The sequence below is a fragment of the Eschrichtius robustus genome, chromosome 12 (genome assembly GCF_028021215.1).
Source record: "Eschrichtius robustus isolate mEscRob2 chromosome 12, mEscRob2.pri, whole genome shotgun sequence".
NCBI classification, from domain to species: domain Eukaryota; kingdom Metazoa; phylum Chordata; class Mammalia; order Artiodactyla; family Eschrichtiidae; genus Eschrichtius; species Eschrichtius robustus.
In genome coordinates this window covers 84,696,140-84,709,981 of record NC_090835.1, presented here as the reverse complement: position 1 = coordinate 84,709,981, position 13,842 = coordinate 84,696,140, and the positions used below count along the sequence as shown (strand labels likewise).

Genomic DNA, 13,842 nt, shown 5'->3' with positions numbered 1-13,842 from the left:
TAGAATTTCTGATGTCTCTGTGACACCACTGCTTGGAACTGACCCAGCCCAGGGCAGGGGGGACTTGTCTGGTAGTCGCCCTGGCTTCTGCTAACTCACTGGTTTCTTCCCAGGACCCTGATTCTCGAAGGAGGGTCCGCAGCGCCTCGAGGGTGAGTGGATTGTGCGATATGGAGTGGCTGGTGGTTGTACTGGGGGAGGACGGGGATGATGATGACCCCAGGTGATTCTGAGTGTCTCGCTGACGCCATCACCGCAGCGCGCTGACCACCTCCATCCCCCGGGTTGGGATCCCTAGTATTTGGGCTCGGAGAAGCCACTTATTCGTGTGTCTCGTTTCTCCATTAGGGGATTAAGACGTTCACCGACCCATGTGTTATTTTTGAATAAAGGTGAGTGTTAGGTGTGCGGGCGCTCTCAAGTGTCTCTCACTTTTTTAACTCCCCAGCGTTTTGTTTAAGCCTTGCTAAACCTGCTTTCTCCACCTGTTTTACTACTATAAACTACCCTGCATGCTGGGCTTCCTTGATGGAGCTGTTCTCCGCAGTTCTAAGTTTGTTTCCTACTTCTTTTCTCTCCTGAACTTCCCATCCCTGAATTCTTAATTTGCTAGATCCGTATACTGGGGCTGTTGTCTTTGAATGTTCTAGATTCCTCCCCATAATGGTTTCCCTTGATCCAGGTCTCCCTAAATTGGGGATGATGATTTCTCAGACTAGAGTCTCTGATGCTGGTCCTGATGTCAAAATTAATTTCTGACTCATTTGGGGAACTGGATACTTGGATTTTTGAGAGGAGCCAATGGGAGGGCTGTAGCTCTCTGCTTGTATTTCTCATCGGTGGTCCTGCTTTCATCTTTCTAGCTTGAGAGCTTTGGAAGCCCAGCCGGGGCAGTGCCCCTTCACAGAGATTCAGGGATAGCCTGGTGGCTGAAGGCCTAAAGTTTGGAATTCTCCTCTTGGAGAAGTGCTGTTGGGATGGCTGGGATGCCCAGGTAATGGTTCCTGCCAGTTTCATCAGCAAGCTGTGACAAGAAGTGGAGAGTGACAAGAAGTGGAGAGTAGCGTGCCTTCTGCCTGGGTACTGTGGTAAGTCTCTTGCTGGTTTTTCTACCAGCTCCAGAGTGGTAATGATGACCTGGTTGGACTAGAGTCTCTGAGAACTTCTCTGAGGATCTTTGAAACCACCTGATCCACTCTTATGCCTCTTTCCACCCTGTGTGGCAATTCCCCTGCCCACCCAGACCTTTCCTTTTTAAAGTAAAACTGGTATAAAACTACATTAGTTTCAGGAACATAACGTTTTGGATATTTATATACACTAGAAAGCGATCACCACAGTAAGTCTAGTCACCATGCAACTGATCCTTTTTGCCTAACCACCTTTCCCTCTGATAACTACCAATCTGTTCCTGTATCTATGATTTATGCTTTATTAAAATAATTTATTTTATTTACTTATTTTTGGCTGCATTGGGTCTTCGTTGCAGTGCGAGGGCTTCTTCTTGTGGTGGTTTCTCTTGTTGTGGAGCACAGGCTTTAAGGCGCTTGGGCTTCAGTAGTTGTGGCACGCGGGCTCTAGAGCACAGGCTCAGTAGTTGTGGCACATGGGCTTAGTTTCCCCGTGGCATGTGGGATCTTCCCGGACCAGGGCTTGAACCCGTGTCCCCTGCGTTGGCAGGCAGATTCTTAACCACTGCGCCACCAGGGAAGCCCTAGATTCATGCTTTACTGCCAGTTGCTTGCATGTTTCTAATATGTGTTGCTTTTATGAAATTTTAGAATTTTGCTGACACAAAGGATGTTCTCTACCTGGTGTTGGACAGACCCTCAGAACTTCACATCTTTCCTGCATTAACCCGCGTGAGCAGCTGTCAACCTCCTGGGGTGGAGGGAGGGGACTGCCTAGAAATTTGGGGACCAAAATCAATTAGGTGGCCTTTACTTGGTCCTACCCAAAGGATTCCAATAAAATATATATATATATTTTTTTTAAAATTTATTTTTATTTATTTATTTTTGGTTGTGTTGGTCTTCGTTTCTGTGCGAGGGCTTTCTCTAGTTGTGGCAAGCGGGGGCCACTCTTCATCGCGGTGCGCGGGTCTCTCACTGTCGCGGCCTCTCTTGTTGCGGAGCACAGGCTCCAGACGCGCAGGCTCAGTAGTTGTGGCTCACGGGCCTAGTTGCTCCACGGCATGTGGGATCTTCCCAGACCAGGGCTCGAACCCGTGTCCCCTGCGTTGGCAGGCAGATTCTCAACCACTGCGCCACCAGGGAAGCCCAATCAAATATTTTAAAGCAAATAAAAAATAGATTGGTCTCAGTGAAAACAAGACGGTACAGAAAGGTTTAGGGACATGAAAGGTTAACCACCAGTGAATGAGCATCACAGTTGACATCTAGCTGTACCTCTTTTTTTTTTTTTTTTTATAAATTTATTTATTTATTTTTGGCTGCATTGGGTCTTTGTTGCTGGGCGCGGGTTTTCTCTAGTTGCGGTGAGCGGGGGCTACTCTTCGTTGTGGTGCTTGGGCCTCTCATTGCAGTGGTTTCTCATGTTGTGGTGCATGGGCTCCAGGCACGCGGGCTTCAGTAGTTGTGGCTCACGGGCTTAGTCGCTCCGCGGCATGTGGGATCTTCCCGGACCAGGGCTCGAACCCGTGTTCCCTGCATTGGCGGGCAGATTCTTAACCACTGCACCACCAGGGAAGTCCCTAGCTGTACCTCTTTGCAACGACATACAAAAAGTAGATTTGCCACATATTGACACCAATGTTAAGAATTTCTAGATTGATTGTGATAGTATACTAATATTTGAGGTTTTTATGACACCATTAACACAGACATCCAATTTGCCTTTTGATCAATTGGTGAAAACATAGGTTGTCCAGATATATTTTAGAAGCATATACTGGTGGTTGCCAGGGGCAGGGAATGAGGAAATGAAGAGTTACTGTTTAATGGATATAGAGTTTCTGTTTTAGAAGATGAAAAGAGTTCACGGGGATGGATGGTGATGATGGTTGCTCAGTGTGATGAATGTTTATTACCACTGAACTGTATGCTTAAAAGTGGTAAAGATGGGGAGGGGGATCAATTGGAAGATTAGGATTAACACATACATGCTACTACATATAAAAAAAGTAACTAATGCGCTATTGTATAGCACAGGGAACTCTACTCAATACTCTGTAATGGCCTATATGGGAAAAGAATGTAACAAAAAAGAGTGGATATATGTATAGCTGATTCACTCTGCTGTATACCTGAAACTAACACGACATTGTAAGTCAACGATACCCCAATAAAAATTTTTTAAAAAATGGTAAAGATGGTAAATTTTATGTGTATTTCACCACAGTAAAAAAAATGGGGGAAAAAGCATACTCTGTGCTCCTATTTGTCATCGTCATAAAGGAGATTCCCCACCAGCATGTACAGAGTATGCTGCTGTAAGGCTGTATTGTAAATTATCCAGCTTCTGGTAAGGGGGTGTTTGAGCTTCTGGTCATGGTATATACCAGTGCTGATTCCCTATTAATTTGCACCCATTTGAAGTTGTGTTGTAGAATACATTTCCAAAAGTAGAATTTCAGAGTCAAAGGATTTGGGCATTTAAAGTAGTAATGTATGTTCCATAAAGTTGTCCCAGTTTATACTCGTAACAGCAGTCTCCTTCAGAGTGCCTGTTTCTCTACCTGCCATCACTACTCCAGGTGGAGTGTACCAGTTTGTGTACCTAATAATTCATCTTTTGAGTATTGCACATCTTTTGTATCTGTTTTCCTATGGAACGTTTCCAGCTTGGTCCCCACTCAGCAAAGATTTTTTCCAACTTTTATTTTCCTTAATCGTCTTTGCCAGATCTTTTTTTTTTTTTTTCCCTCCTTGAAATTGCCCTGTTTGGTACTCCCTACAGGACAGTTAGCTGCTCCCATTGCTATTCTCTGACCACGGGTTCTGTATAATCTTAGCAGCCACCATATATTTAGTGCTTTGGTCTGTCGTAGGCTTTTTATGTGTTTCATTTTATTGAATCCTTAAAACCTTGCAAAGTAGATATGTATCTACCCTACCTTGCAAGCAAGGAGAGGAAAGCTCAGGGATGTTAAATAATTTCCCTAAGGTCAGAGAGATAGGAGGTATTGAGGCCCCTGAGCTGGACACTGGTGTTTGTCAAGTGGAGTAAAATTGAAGCTTGGTTCTCACCCAGACACTCCAAGGACAAAGCAAGTGGCAGAAGCTGAGCTCTGCTGAAGTTAAGAGATAAGATGAGCATTCCTGAGGTCAAGGTAAACTTCCCTGTCTGCACATGCGCAGAAAGGCTCCTTGGGGGTCAAAAAGGCAGGGGGCACCACCCCATAATAAGTGTGGACATACCCCCCACAGGCCTCTGTAGCGGAATCCATCTTGGCAAAAAGCTGCACTCGCATCTTGGGGAGGGTCTAGGACTGGTCAGCTGTGAAAAAAGAAACAAGATAATTGGCTACAGGTAAACAAAGACCTGGAAGGCCCGTCCTACATGTGATTTAAATCACCCTTTCACGGTACTCCTCATTAGAGAGGACACCCGTATCCTTTCTCTCCGTGTATTTCTGCCTTGCTTCCATCTTAAATAAACTGTTTCTCTGTGTGCTGTTCTCCCACTTGTGCTGTGTCTCTAATAATAAACTTTGTACCTGTTCTTACAGTTGTTGCCTCCTTGAAACATTCTTGCTTTCAAATGGGGCAAGAGCCAGGGAACTTTGCTTCTAGCCTCTAGCCCCTGCTGGACTAGCGGCTAGGTTCTATTCCCGGGCAGGAACTAAGATCTCTCTTCAGGACCACTCACTGGTCTCTCCGAGATCAGTGTCAGTCAGGATTCAAATTCCTTTCTGTCTAGTATATAATACACCTATGGCCTAGCTTTAAACATTTCCAATAACTGAAGCAAACCTTTCTTTGATTCCATTTTTCTTTTTCTCCCTCCCACTCAGAGGATGTCACCCAGCTGAATTGTGGCTGTATCATTCTTTGGCTTTTCTTTGTACTCTGAATTGAATGTGTCCCTAAAATATTGTTTGGTTTTGTGTTTTGTATCTTTTTGAGCTTCATAAATATGGACTAATACTCCACGTAGTTATGTTGCAGCTTGGTTCTTTTTTGTTCACATACTTCCCTATAGTTTAGATTCTACCCTTCCAAACACATTTCTGCCCATTTTTATTTAGGCAAAAAAAAAAAACAACAACAATTCTAGGTTGATGGGTGTCTCTGGGTAGTGTACATGAGGACTTGCATTTGTAAGTGCATTTTTCTAGGGTGACAGTATCACATAGGAAGTACAGGGGACTGGGTTAAGATGTAGGGAGCCAGACTGAATACTTACAGCTGTTCAACTTTGGCTAAGTTACTTAGCCACTCTATTTCCTCATTTGTAAATGGATAAAAGAGTACCTACTGTTTTTTTTTTTTAATTTCTTTATTTTTATTTTTGGTTGCGTTGGGTCTTTGTTGCTGCACACAGGCTTTCTCCGGTTGCGGTGAGCGGGGGCTCCTCTTCGTGGCGCTGCATGGGCTTCTCATTGTGGTGGCTTCTCCTGTTGCAGAGCACGGGCTCTAGGTGCGCTGGCTTCAGTAGTTGTGGCACGTGGGCTCAGTAGTTGTGGCTCGCGAGCTCTAGAGCGCAGGCTCAGTAGTTGTGGCGAACGGGCTGAATTGCTCCACGGCATGTGGTATCTTCCCGGGCCAGGGCTCGAACCCGTGTCCCCTGCATTGGCAGGCGGATTCTTAACCACTGCACCACCAGGGAAGCCCCAAAGAGTACCTACTCTTACGGAGTTGTTAGGTTTAACTATATTTAAATGCACTTAAAACTGCCTAACACATAGTAAGCCTTATTTAGGCATTAGCTACAATTATATTATTCCAAATAGTTTAGACATTAGCTAACATAGCCTAGTCAGTACCTCATCCAGTTTTCCTTAGTCCTTGACATTACTATTAAATGGTGAACGTCATTTCTTGTCCATAGGGTCTCTTCTGCATTCTCTTGCAGAGAATGATCCAAGTCCTGCCCTAGGTGTTCAGACCCTCCTTCCTTTGTCAGTCCCAGGTTTAGAGTATAAGAGTGAGGGACTTCCATGGTGGTGCAGTGGTTAAGAATCCAGCGGACATGGGTTCGATCTGATCCCTGGTCCAGGAGGATCCCACATGCCACCGAGCAATTGGGCCCATGCGCCACAACTCCTGAGCCTGCGCTCTAGAGCCCGTGAGCCACAACTGCTGAAGCCTGCACACCTAGAGCCCGTGCTCTGCAGCAAGAGAAGCCACTGCAATGAGAAGGCCATGAGTCGCAACCAAAGAGTAGCCCCCGCTCACCGCAACTAGAGAAAGCCTGCGTGCAGCAACGAAGACCCAACGCAGCCATAAATAAATAAAAATAAATAAATAAATAAATAAATAAATAAATAAATAAATTAATTAATTAATTTACATTAAAAAGATTGAGGTACAGGCATGGTGAAGATGGTCACGTGAAGTTTTCTTAATTCCAGGCATGGAAATCACTTTCCAGTCCTCGCATTCTTGAGCCCTACAGCCTCTCTTCACGGGGGTGACAGTGATTTGATAAGACCCCTACCCCAAAGCACACTGAATCTTCTTCACCCCCAGGAGCACTTTCAGAAATAAACAGTCCACCCAACCCACTAGGCAGATCTCATAGCTCTCCAAAATTAATCTACGCAGAGACTGGCCTGCCATCTCAGCTACTGAAGCCCGTGAGCCTCCCAGGCCTGTTTCCCCAGGCCTCTCATCCCTGGAATCCTTAGCAACTGGCTAGTGCGCAAGCCCCTCCAGAATGATACCTCTACCTGCCTGTTGCTTGTGCCCGAACTCTTGGAGTCTGCTTGAGTCCTGTTTGCATATTCTATATCCAATTTGTCAACAAATCATGCTGGCGATACCTTAACACCAAAATTTGGCCGCATCTCACAACTCTACTGCTCCTTGACTCTGGTGGGATCCACCGTCGTCTCACTTAGCTCCCCTGCGTGATGCAACAGCCTCCAACAAAGCTTCTGGATGTAATCTGGTTTGTGAGGAAATCCTAGAGCCAAGAAATAAAAACTGTTTTGGACATTGTTTGCAGGAATATAACTTTATAGAATCCCTTTGGAAAACAGTTTATCAGTACCTACTAAAAATGAGGCATGCTCTCTTCAACCCAGTGTTTCCACTTCTGGTGATGCACCCTAAACACTCACATACAGATACAGGGATTAATATATACATCCTTGATGGTACTGTTGGTAAGGGGGGAGAAAAAAAGGAACTCACGTGTTCTCCAATAGGGAAGTGGGGGTATATTCATAAAATACACCATGTGTTACATGCAGCAGTAGGATGACTAACATACCAGCGTGGATTAATCTCACAATGTGAAGAAAAAAAGCAGATCACAGAAAAATAGTATGTAATGCTTAAAAACATTTACCACTAAACAATATATCGCCTAAAGTTCCTACTGTATAGCACAGTATATTCAATATCCTGTGATAAACTGGATAGAAAATAATATGAAAAGGAATATATATATATATATATATATGTATAACAATCATTTTGCTGTAGAGCAGACATTAACACAACATTGTAAATCAACCATACTTCAATAAAATAAATTTTAAAAAAACAATATACTGTTTGGAGTTAAGTATCATAGTAAAAACAAAAAGAAATGCATAGGACCGGGGCTTCCATGGTGGCGCAGTGGTTGAGAATCCACTTGACAATGCAGGGGAAACGGGTTCGATCCCTGGTCTCGGAAAATCCCACATGCCGCGGAGCAACTGAGCCCGTGCGCCACAACTACTGCAGCCCACGCGCCCCTGTTCCACACGAGAGAAGCCACCGCAATGAGGAGCCCAGGCACCGCAACAAAGAGTAGCCTCCACTTGCCACAACTAGAGAAAGCCCGCGTCCAGCAACGAATACCCAACACAGCCAAAATAAATAAATAAATAAAATAAACAAATAGAAAAAAAAAAAACCCTGCCTCCTCCCACTTGCGCTGTTATGTTTTTTACGCTCAAGACGTGTGAGTACAGCAATGAGTCTACTTCTCTGTGGGTTGTGAACCCCGCACTGTTGCCTTAATGTCCCTCACATTTTCATTTTAGGTGCTTAACAAGGGGTCTTGCATTGCCCACAAAGGATGAAGAAACAAAGGCCAAAACAAATTACCAAATATAACTGTATCTAAAACAGGAAGGAAGGTAATGCACAGAAAGTTGAAATCCAGGCTAAAAAACTAAATGGAAGAATTACGTGCACAGCAAATAATCTTAAGTTTTAAAGGAGCTAGAATCTGGGTCCCGCCAACCTCTCCCACTTTACAGCACCATCCCGACCAGTTTGCTTTCAAGTGAGCCACCTGCCAACCTGCTGTAGCATATGATGCTGTTAAAGAGGAGTAAACATTCCCGCCCCGCCCTCGCAGGCTCACCACCACATCACATTTATTTTAAAGCGGTGGACAGCCTAGAGGCTGCAAGTGACAAGGCAGAAGGCCGAATTCCGGACTCAGGTTAATCCTGGCACCACCAGTCATCCGAGGCTGAACCAGGAATGAAGAAGGCAGAAGGGAAACAGGGGAGTGGCCCGGACCCCAGGCTGGGAAAGATGAGGAACTGGGAGAGCCCCAAAGGCCTGATGATAGCTGAATTTCTACAGAGATTTTTTTTCTTCCTCAAGCCCCAGTCCAGCCCGAGGAAAACGGGAGCGGTTCTGGGCGGGGACAGGGGCGCAGTGGATCCAACCCTGCCCTTCCCTCCCCACGCCCCTGACCGAAAACGTCCCTTCTAAGGCGTTGGGAACCTTCTGCAATTTAAGAACCGTCTGTTTACCTGATTACTTTTCTTTTGAAAATTCAAATTTTCCCATCCCCAGATATTCCATCCATATAGGGCTAAAGATGACGCCAAAACTATACTGCATTATCTCTTTCCTTGTCCTTCCTATTTTAAAAATAAGATGGGAAAAACGCCGGGATGGCCAAGGCAATTCTCAGGCAGCCCGGCCCCTCCGCGAACCGGCCCAAACGCGGCTGCTTCCATCAGCGTCAGGCTCCAATCAGCGTCTCTTTGGGCCACAGATACCCCACCCTCTTAGAGAAACTCCGGATCGTTCTGTAATTTGGGTCTCCCCGGAATCGCGTACCCCCTAATCCTACTTTAAACAATCAAACTTATTTGAGCCCCACGAACCTCTCACCGCCCTACTTATTACAAGCCTAGTGCTCATCCTTCCGGCCGACATCCAACTACTTGGCAGGCGGCTCGCCAGGGAAACGGAGACTGGGTGGCCGGAGTCGACAACGACTCTTCCCGGCGCCTCTCCCCCCTTCCCTTAGGACTCCAGTTTCCTCCAGCGAATCCCAGAAGAGTCTGGAGAGTTCTGGGGGGGGGGGGGGCGGCGGCACCCAGGGGGCTGATTGGTCCCAGAAAACCAGGGGGCAGGACCTGAGGCGAAACCCCTGGAATATTCCCGACCCGGCAGCCGAACTGAGCTCTGTGATTGGCTGAGGAGGGAAAAGGCGGAGCTTGATGAAAAACCATAAACACAGAGCCGCCCTCAGAGAAACGGCAAGCCTGGAGAGAGCTGCTAGGATTGGTGTGGTTGGTGAGCGCAGCTTCCGCAGACACACTATCTGCGAGGACCACCCCGAGCGGCACCGGCGCGTTCAGTTTTCGGATTCCGAAAGGACCGAGCTCCTCGTCGCTGAACTCGTTGGCCGTTTTCAGGTCTGAAGTTCGTTGCGGAGCCGAGAGGGCAGGACACCGGCATGGCGAAAAGCACGGCCATTGGCATCGATCTGGGCACCACCTACTCCTGCGTGGGGGTGTTCCAGCACGGCAAAGTAGAGATCATCGCCAACGATCAGGGCAACCGCACCACCCCCAGCTACGTGGCCTTCACGGACACCGAGCGGCTCATCGGCGACGCGGCCAAGAACCAGGTGGCGCTGAACCCACAGAACACCGTGTTTGACGCGAAGCGGCTGATCGGCCGCAAGTTCGGCGACCCTGTGGTGCAGTCGGACATGAAGCACTGGCCTTTCCGGGTGATCAACGACGGTGACAAGCCCAAGGTGCAGGTGAGCTACAAGGGGGAGACCAAGGCGTTCTACCCCGAGGAGATCTCGTCGATGGTGCTGACCAAGATGAAGGAGATCGCCGAGGCGTACCTGGGCCACCCGGTGAGCAACGCGGTGATCACCGTGCCGGCCTACTTCAACGACTCGCAGCGCCAGGCCACCAAGGATGCGGGGGTGATCGCGGGGCTGAACGTGCTGAGGATCATCAACGAGCCCACGGCTGCCGCCATCGCCTACGGCCTGGACCGGACGGGCAAGGGGGAGCGCAACGTGCTCATCTTTGACCTGGGCGGGGGCACGTTCGACGTGTCCATCCTGACGATCGACGACGGCATCTTCGAGGTGAAGGCCACGGCCGGGGACACCCACCTGGGTGGGGAGGACTTCGACAACAGGCTGGTGAACCACTTCGTGGAGGAGTTCAAGAGGAAGCACAAGAAGGACATCAGCCAGAACAAGCGGGCCGTGAGGCGACTGCGCACCGCCTGCGAGAGGGCCAAGAGGACCCTGTCGTCCAGCACCCAGGCCAGCCTGGAGATCGATTCCCTGTTCGAGGGCATCGACTTCTACACGTCCATCACCAGGGCGCGGTTCGAAGAGCTGTGCTCGGACCTGTTCCGGAGCACCCTGGAGCCGGTGGAGAAGGCTCTGCGCGACGCCAAGCTGGACAAGGCTCAGATCCAAGACCTGGTCCTGGTGGGGGGCTCCACCCGCATCCCCAAGGTGCAGAAGCTGCTGCAGGACTTCTTCAACGGGCGCGACCTCAACAAGAGCATCAACCCCGACGAGGCGGTGGCCTATGGGGCGGCGGTGCAGGCAGCCATCCTGATGGGGGACAAGTCTGAGAACGTGCAGGACCTGCTGCTGCTGGACGTGGCTCCCCTGTCGCTGGGGCTGGAGACGGCTGGGGGTGTGATGACTGCCCTGATCAAGCGCAACTCCACCATCCCCACCAAGCAGACGCAGATCTTCACCACCTATTCGGACAACCAGCCCGGCGTGCTGATCCAGGTGTACGAGGGCGAGAGGGCCATGACGCGGGACAACAACCTGCTGGGGCGCTTCGAGCTGAGCGGCATCCCACCGGCCCCCAGGGGAGTGCCCCAGATCGAGGTGACCTTCGACATCGACGCCAATGGCATCCTGAACGTCACGGCCATGGACAAGAGCACGGGCAAGGCCAACAAGATCACCATCACCAACGACAAGGGCCGGCTGAGCAAGGAGGATATCGAGCGCATGGTGCAGGAGGCGGAGAAGTACAAAGCCGAGGACGAGGTCCAGCGCGAGAGGGTGTCTGCCAAGAACGCCCTGGAGTCGTACGCCTTCAACATGAAGAGCGCCGTGGAGGATGAGGGGCTGAAGGGCAAGATCAGCGAGGCCGACAAGAAGAAGGTGCTGGACAAGTGCCAGGAGGTGATTTCCTGGCTGGACGCCAACACCTTGGCCGAGAAGGACGAGTTTGAGCACAAGAGGAAGGAGCTGGAGCAGGTGTGTAACCCCATCATCAGCGGACTGTACCAGGGGGCGGGTGGCCCCGGGGCTGGCGGCTTTGGGGCCCAGGCCCCTAAAGGGGGCTCTGGGTCTGGCCCCACCATTGAGGAGGTGGATTAGGGGACTTACTATTGTTTCTCTGTATTCCTCTTTGAGACAGAGGAGACCCAAGGACCTTGGTATTTCCCTGTATGTTAGTCCTCTACTATAGCAGTTCATTCTAAGGTTAGCTTTTAACCTTTAATAATTAGCTTGCTTGTCTTTGTTATTTCTGTATGTTATAACCAATGCGTTCACCAGAATGATTTGCGTTTCATGTACGTTGGTACTGTAAGGGTCACTTTCCTTTTTTGTTTTTCCCTCTCTCAAATGGATTAACACTGCCACCTTCTGTCCTATTTTTTGCTTTGTAAACATACCAAAACTCATGGAATTAAAAACTTGTATGCTTAAGGAATAAGAATAAAATGTTAAATATGTATGTCTGCTTTTATTTGGGGAGGGATAATAGTCTCTTCTCTGAAATCCATAGACCATGAAAGGGCTGTACTTCTGAAGAGAGTATCATACGTATTAGGAGCCGTGGGTATGGCTGTTTTTGTTGGGACTTTATTGTAGGTGGTAAATCACATCCAGGACAGAAAACAAATTCCAAGTGCCCATTTTGATTGGGGTGGGGTTTGTTTTAGGTAAAAGTAGGGATGGGAGCTGCAGTAGGGTTTTGGGGAGGAGAGATTGTTGTGGTGTCAAAGGCAGTGTTGAGAGGGGTTCATGGTTCCTTAGGGTCTTGCACTCACTGTGTGCAGAGCTGTTCATTTCTTACTAGACCTGTGAGTCTTCCAGTCTTTTATTTAAGTTATGAATTTAGGGGTGGACGAAACAGTAAAAATGAGATGCAGATTCATACTCTGTTTTATAAATCCCACTTGAGTGACTTAGTGCAAATTACTTAGCCTCTTAGTTTTGGTTGGCTCCTTTCAAAATAAAGCATTTGCCTGAGTGGCCTCAGTTCCAAAGATCTAGATCACTTGAGCAGAAATGTGCTATAGGCAAGCAACATGTTCAATGAAGGTCACTGGAGCTGCAGTTATTCAACTGAGGGTCTGGGGGAGTGAGATACTGAGAGTGGGGGCATGGCAATAAAGAGGAATGGGCCAGGCACTGCACCTGGTTCTCTGAGTCCCTCCTGTAATCCTCAGTAGTTCTCATCACACCACCCTCTAACTTAGGTATTGTAAAGTTTTTTTTTTTCATAGGTAGCATGTGGAGGTGGTCACTTAAGCTATATCCAGAGCAAAACTAGGCAGGAACAAGTGATGATTTGGGGGCCAGGGATTTTTCACACTGCCTGAACACTGGGGCTAGCGTGGGTGGCTCCTGTCTGGCTGTAAGTGGTGGTTTTACCCCAGTTTTAACAATCAGTAGCCTTTTTGTTCTTTTCATGGACAGTCTCAAAACAGAAGCAACTTAATAGCACATTTAATTATGAACGAAGAGGAAATAAAAGCTGTGCAGCATAGATCTGGGAAGATGGGGAGATGGGCGTTCCTCCCACACAAGCCCTTCCCTAGGGGCTGCTTCTCACTGGAGCAGTTAAACGTCCTTAACACTTCCTCTAGCCTGATAAATCCAACCTTGCTCCTTCCAAAAACTGAGCCTGGGAATATCTACTCCAGAATCAAATTAAAGTTCCCTGTGTTTTATCGTTCAATAAATCCTTCCTCTCTGGGAAATTGAAACAGCTTAGGAATGACAAAGAATGGGAAGCCTTGTAAAGGAAAAGCTTGTAAAGGAAATAGTATAGTTTTGGTTCATGGGCCAATTCTCAAAGGCCGGTCTTACTTACAAGATAGGTGCACTGTAATATTATAGGCTCTGACCATAGCATATAGTATGTGCAGTTTAACTGCTGCAGAAGCAGAAATTGGGGGCTTGCTTAACTTTTAAAAAATTTAGCCAGCCAAGCAATAGAGGGAATAAACCTTGTAACTTCAAAACACTGGAGCCATGGTTCTCCAACCCAGTGGTATACTGAGACCATTTGGGAAGCTAAAGAAATACTGATACCGGGATTCCCTGGTGGCACAGTGGTTAAGAATCCGCCTGCCAATGCAGGGGACACGGGTTCGAGTCCTTGTCCGGGAAGATACCACATGTTGCAGAGCAACTAAGCCCGTGCGCCACAACTACTGAGCCTGCACTCTCGAGCCT

At 48.0% G+C, this 13,842-nt stretch overlaps 1 protein-coding gene, 1 long non-coding RNA gene and 3 other non-coding genes across 6 annotated transcripts; 4 read left to right on the top strand and 1 right to left on the bottom strand.

Annotated features, from left to right (window-relative positions):
* Positions 1-206: 206 nt before the first annotated feature.
* LOC137774319 (small nucleolar RNA SNORD48) lies at positions 207-269 on the top strand. Its single transcript, XR_011075845.1, has one exon. It is a non-coding gene; the product is annotated as a small nucleolar RNA SNORD48 (small nucleolar RNA).
* Positions 270-695: 426 nt separating this feature from the next.
* Positions 696-762, top strand: LOC137774315 (small nucleolar RNA SNORD52). The gene has a single exon (XR_011075841.1). It is a non-coding gene; the product is annotated as a small nucleolar RNA SNORD52 (small nucleolar RNA).
* A 356-nt stretch (positions 763-1,118) lies between these two features.
* LOC137774337 (small nucleolar RNA ZL8) lies at positions 1,119-1,201 on the top strand. Its single transcript, XR_011075861.1, has one exon. It is a non-coding gene; the product is annotated as a small nucleolar RNA ZL8 (small nucleolar RNA).
* An 810-nt stretch (positions 1,202-2,011) lies between these two features.
* On the bottom strand, positions 2,012-9,413 carry LOC137773449 (uncharacterized). 2 transcript variants are annotated; one of them, XR_011075674.1, is made up of 4 exons: positions 9,248-9,413; positions 6,947-7,089; positions 4,380-4,458; positions 2,012-2,261 (listed from the first exon to the last, which is right to left on the bottom strand). It is a non-coding gene; the product is annotated as an uncharacterized lncRNA (long non-coding RNA). The 2 variants fall into 2 exon arrangements; XR_011075673.1 differs by lacking the exon at positions 9,248-9,413 and adding an exon at positions 7,177-7,291.
* A 118-nt stretch (positions 9,414-9,531) lies between these two features.
* Positions 9,532-12,110, top strand: LOC137773447 (heat shock 70 kDa protein 1B). The gene has a single exon (XM_068558127.1). The coding sequence runs from the start codon at positions 9,826-9,828 to the stop codon at positions 11,749-11,751; it is 1,926 nt and encodes a 641-aa protein (XP_068414228.1). The 5' UTR covers positions 9,532-9,825; the 3' UTR covers positions 11,752-12,110.
* The last annotated feature ends 1,732 nt before the right edge of the window (positions 12,111-13,842 follow it).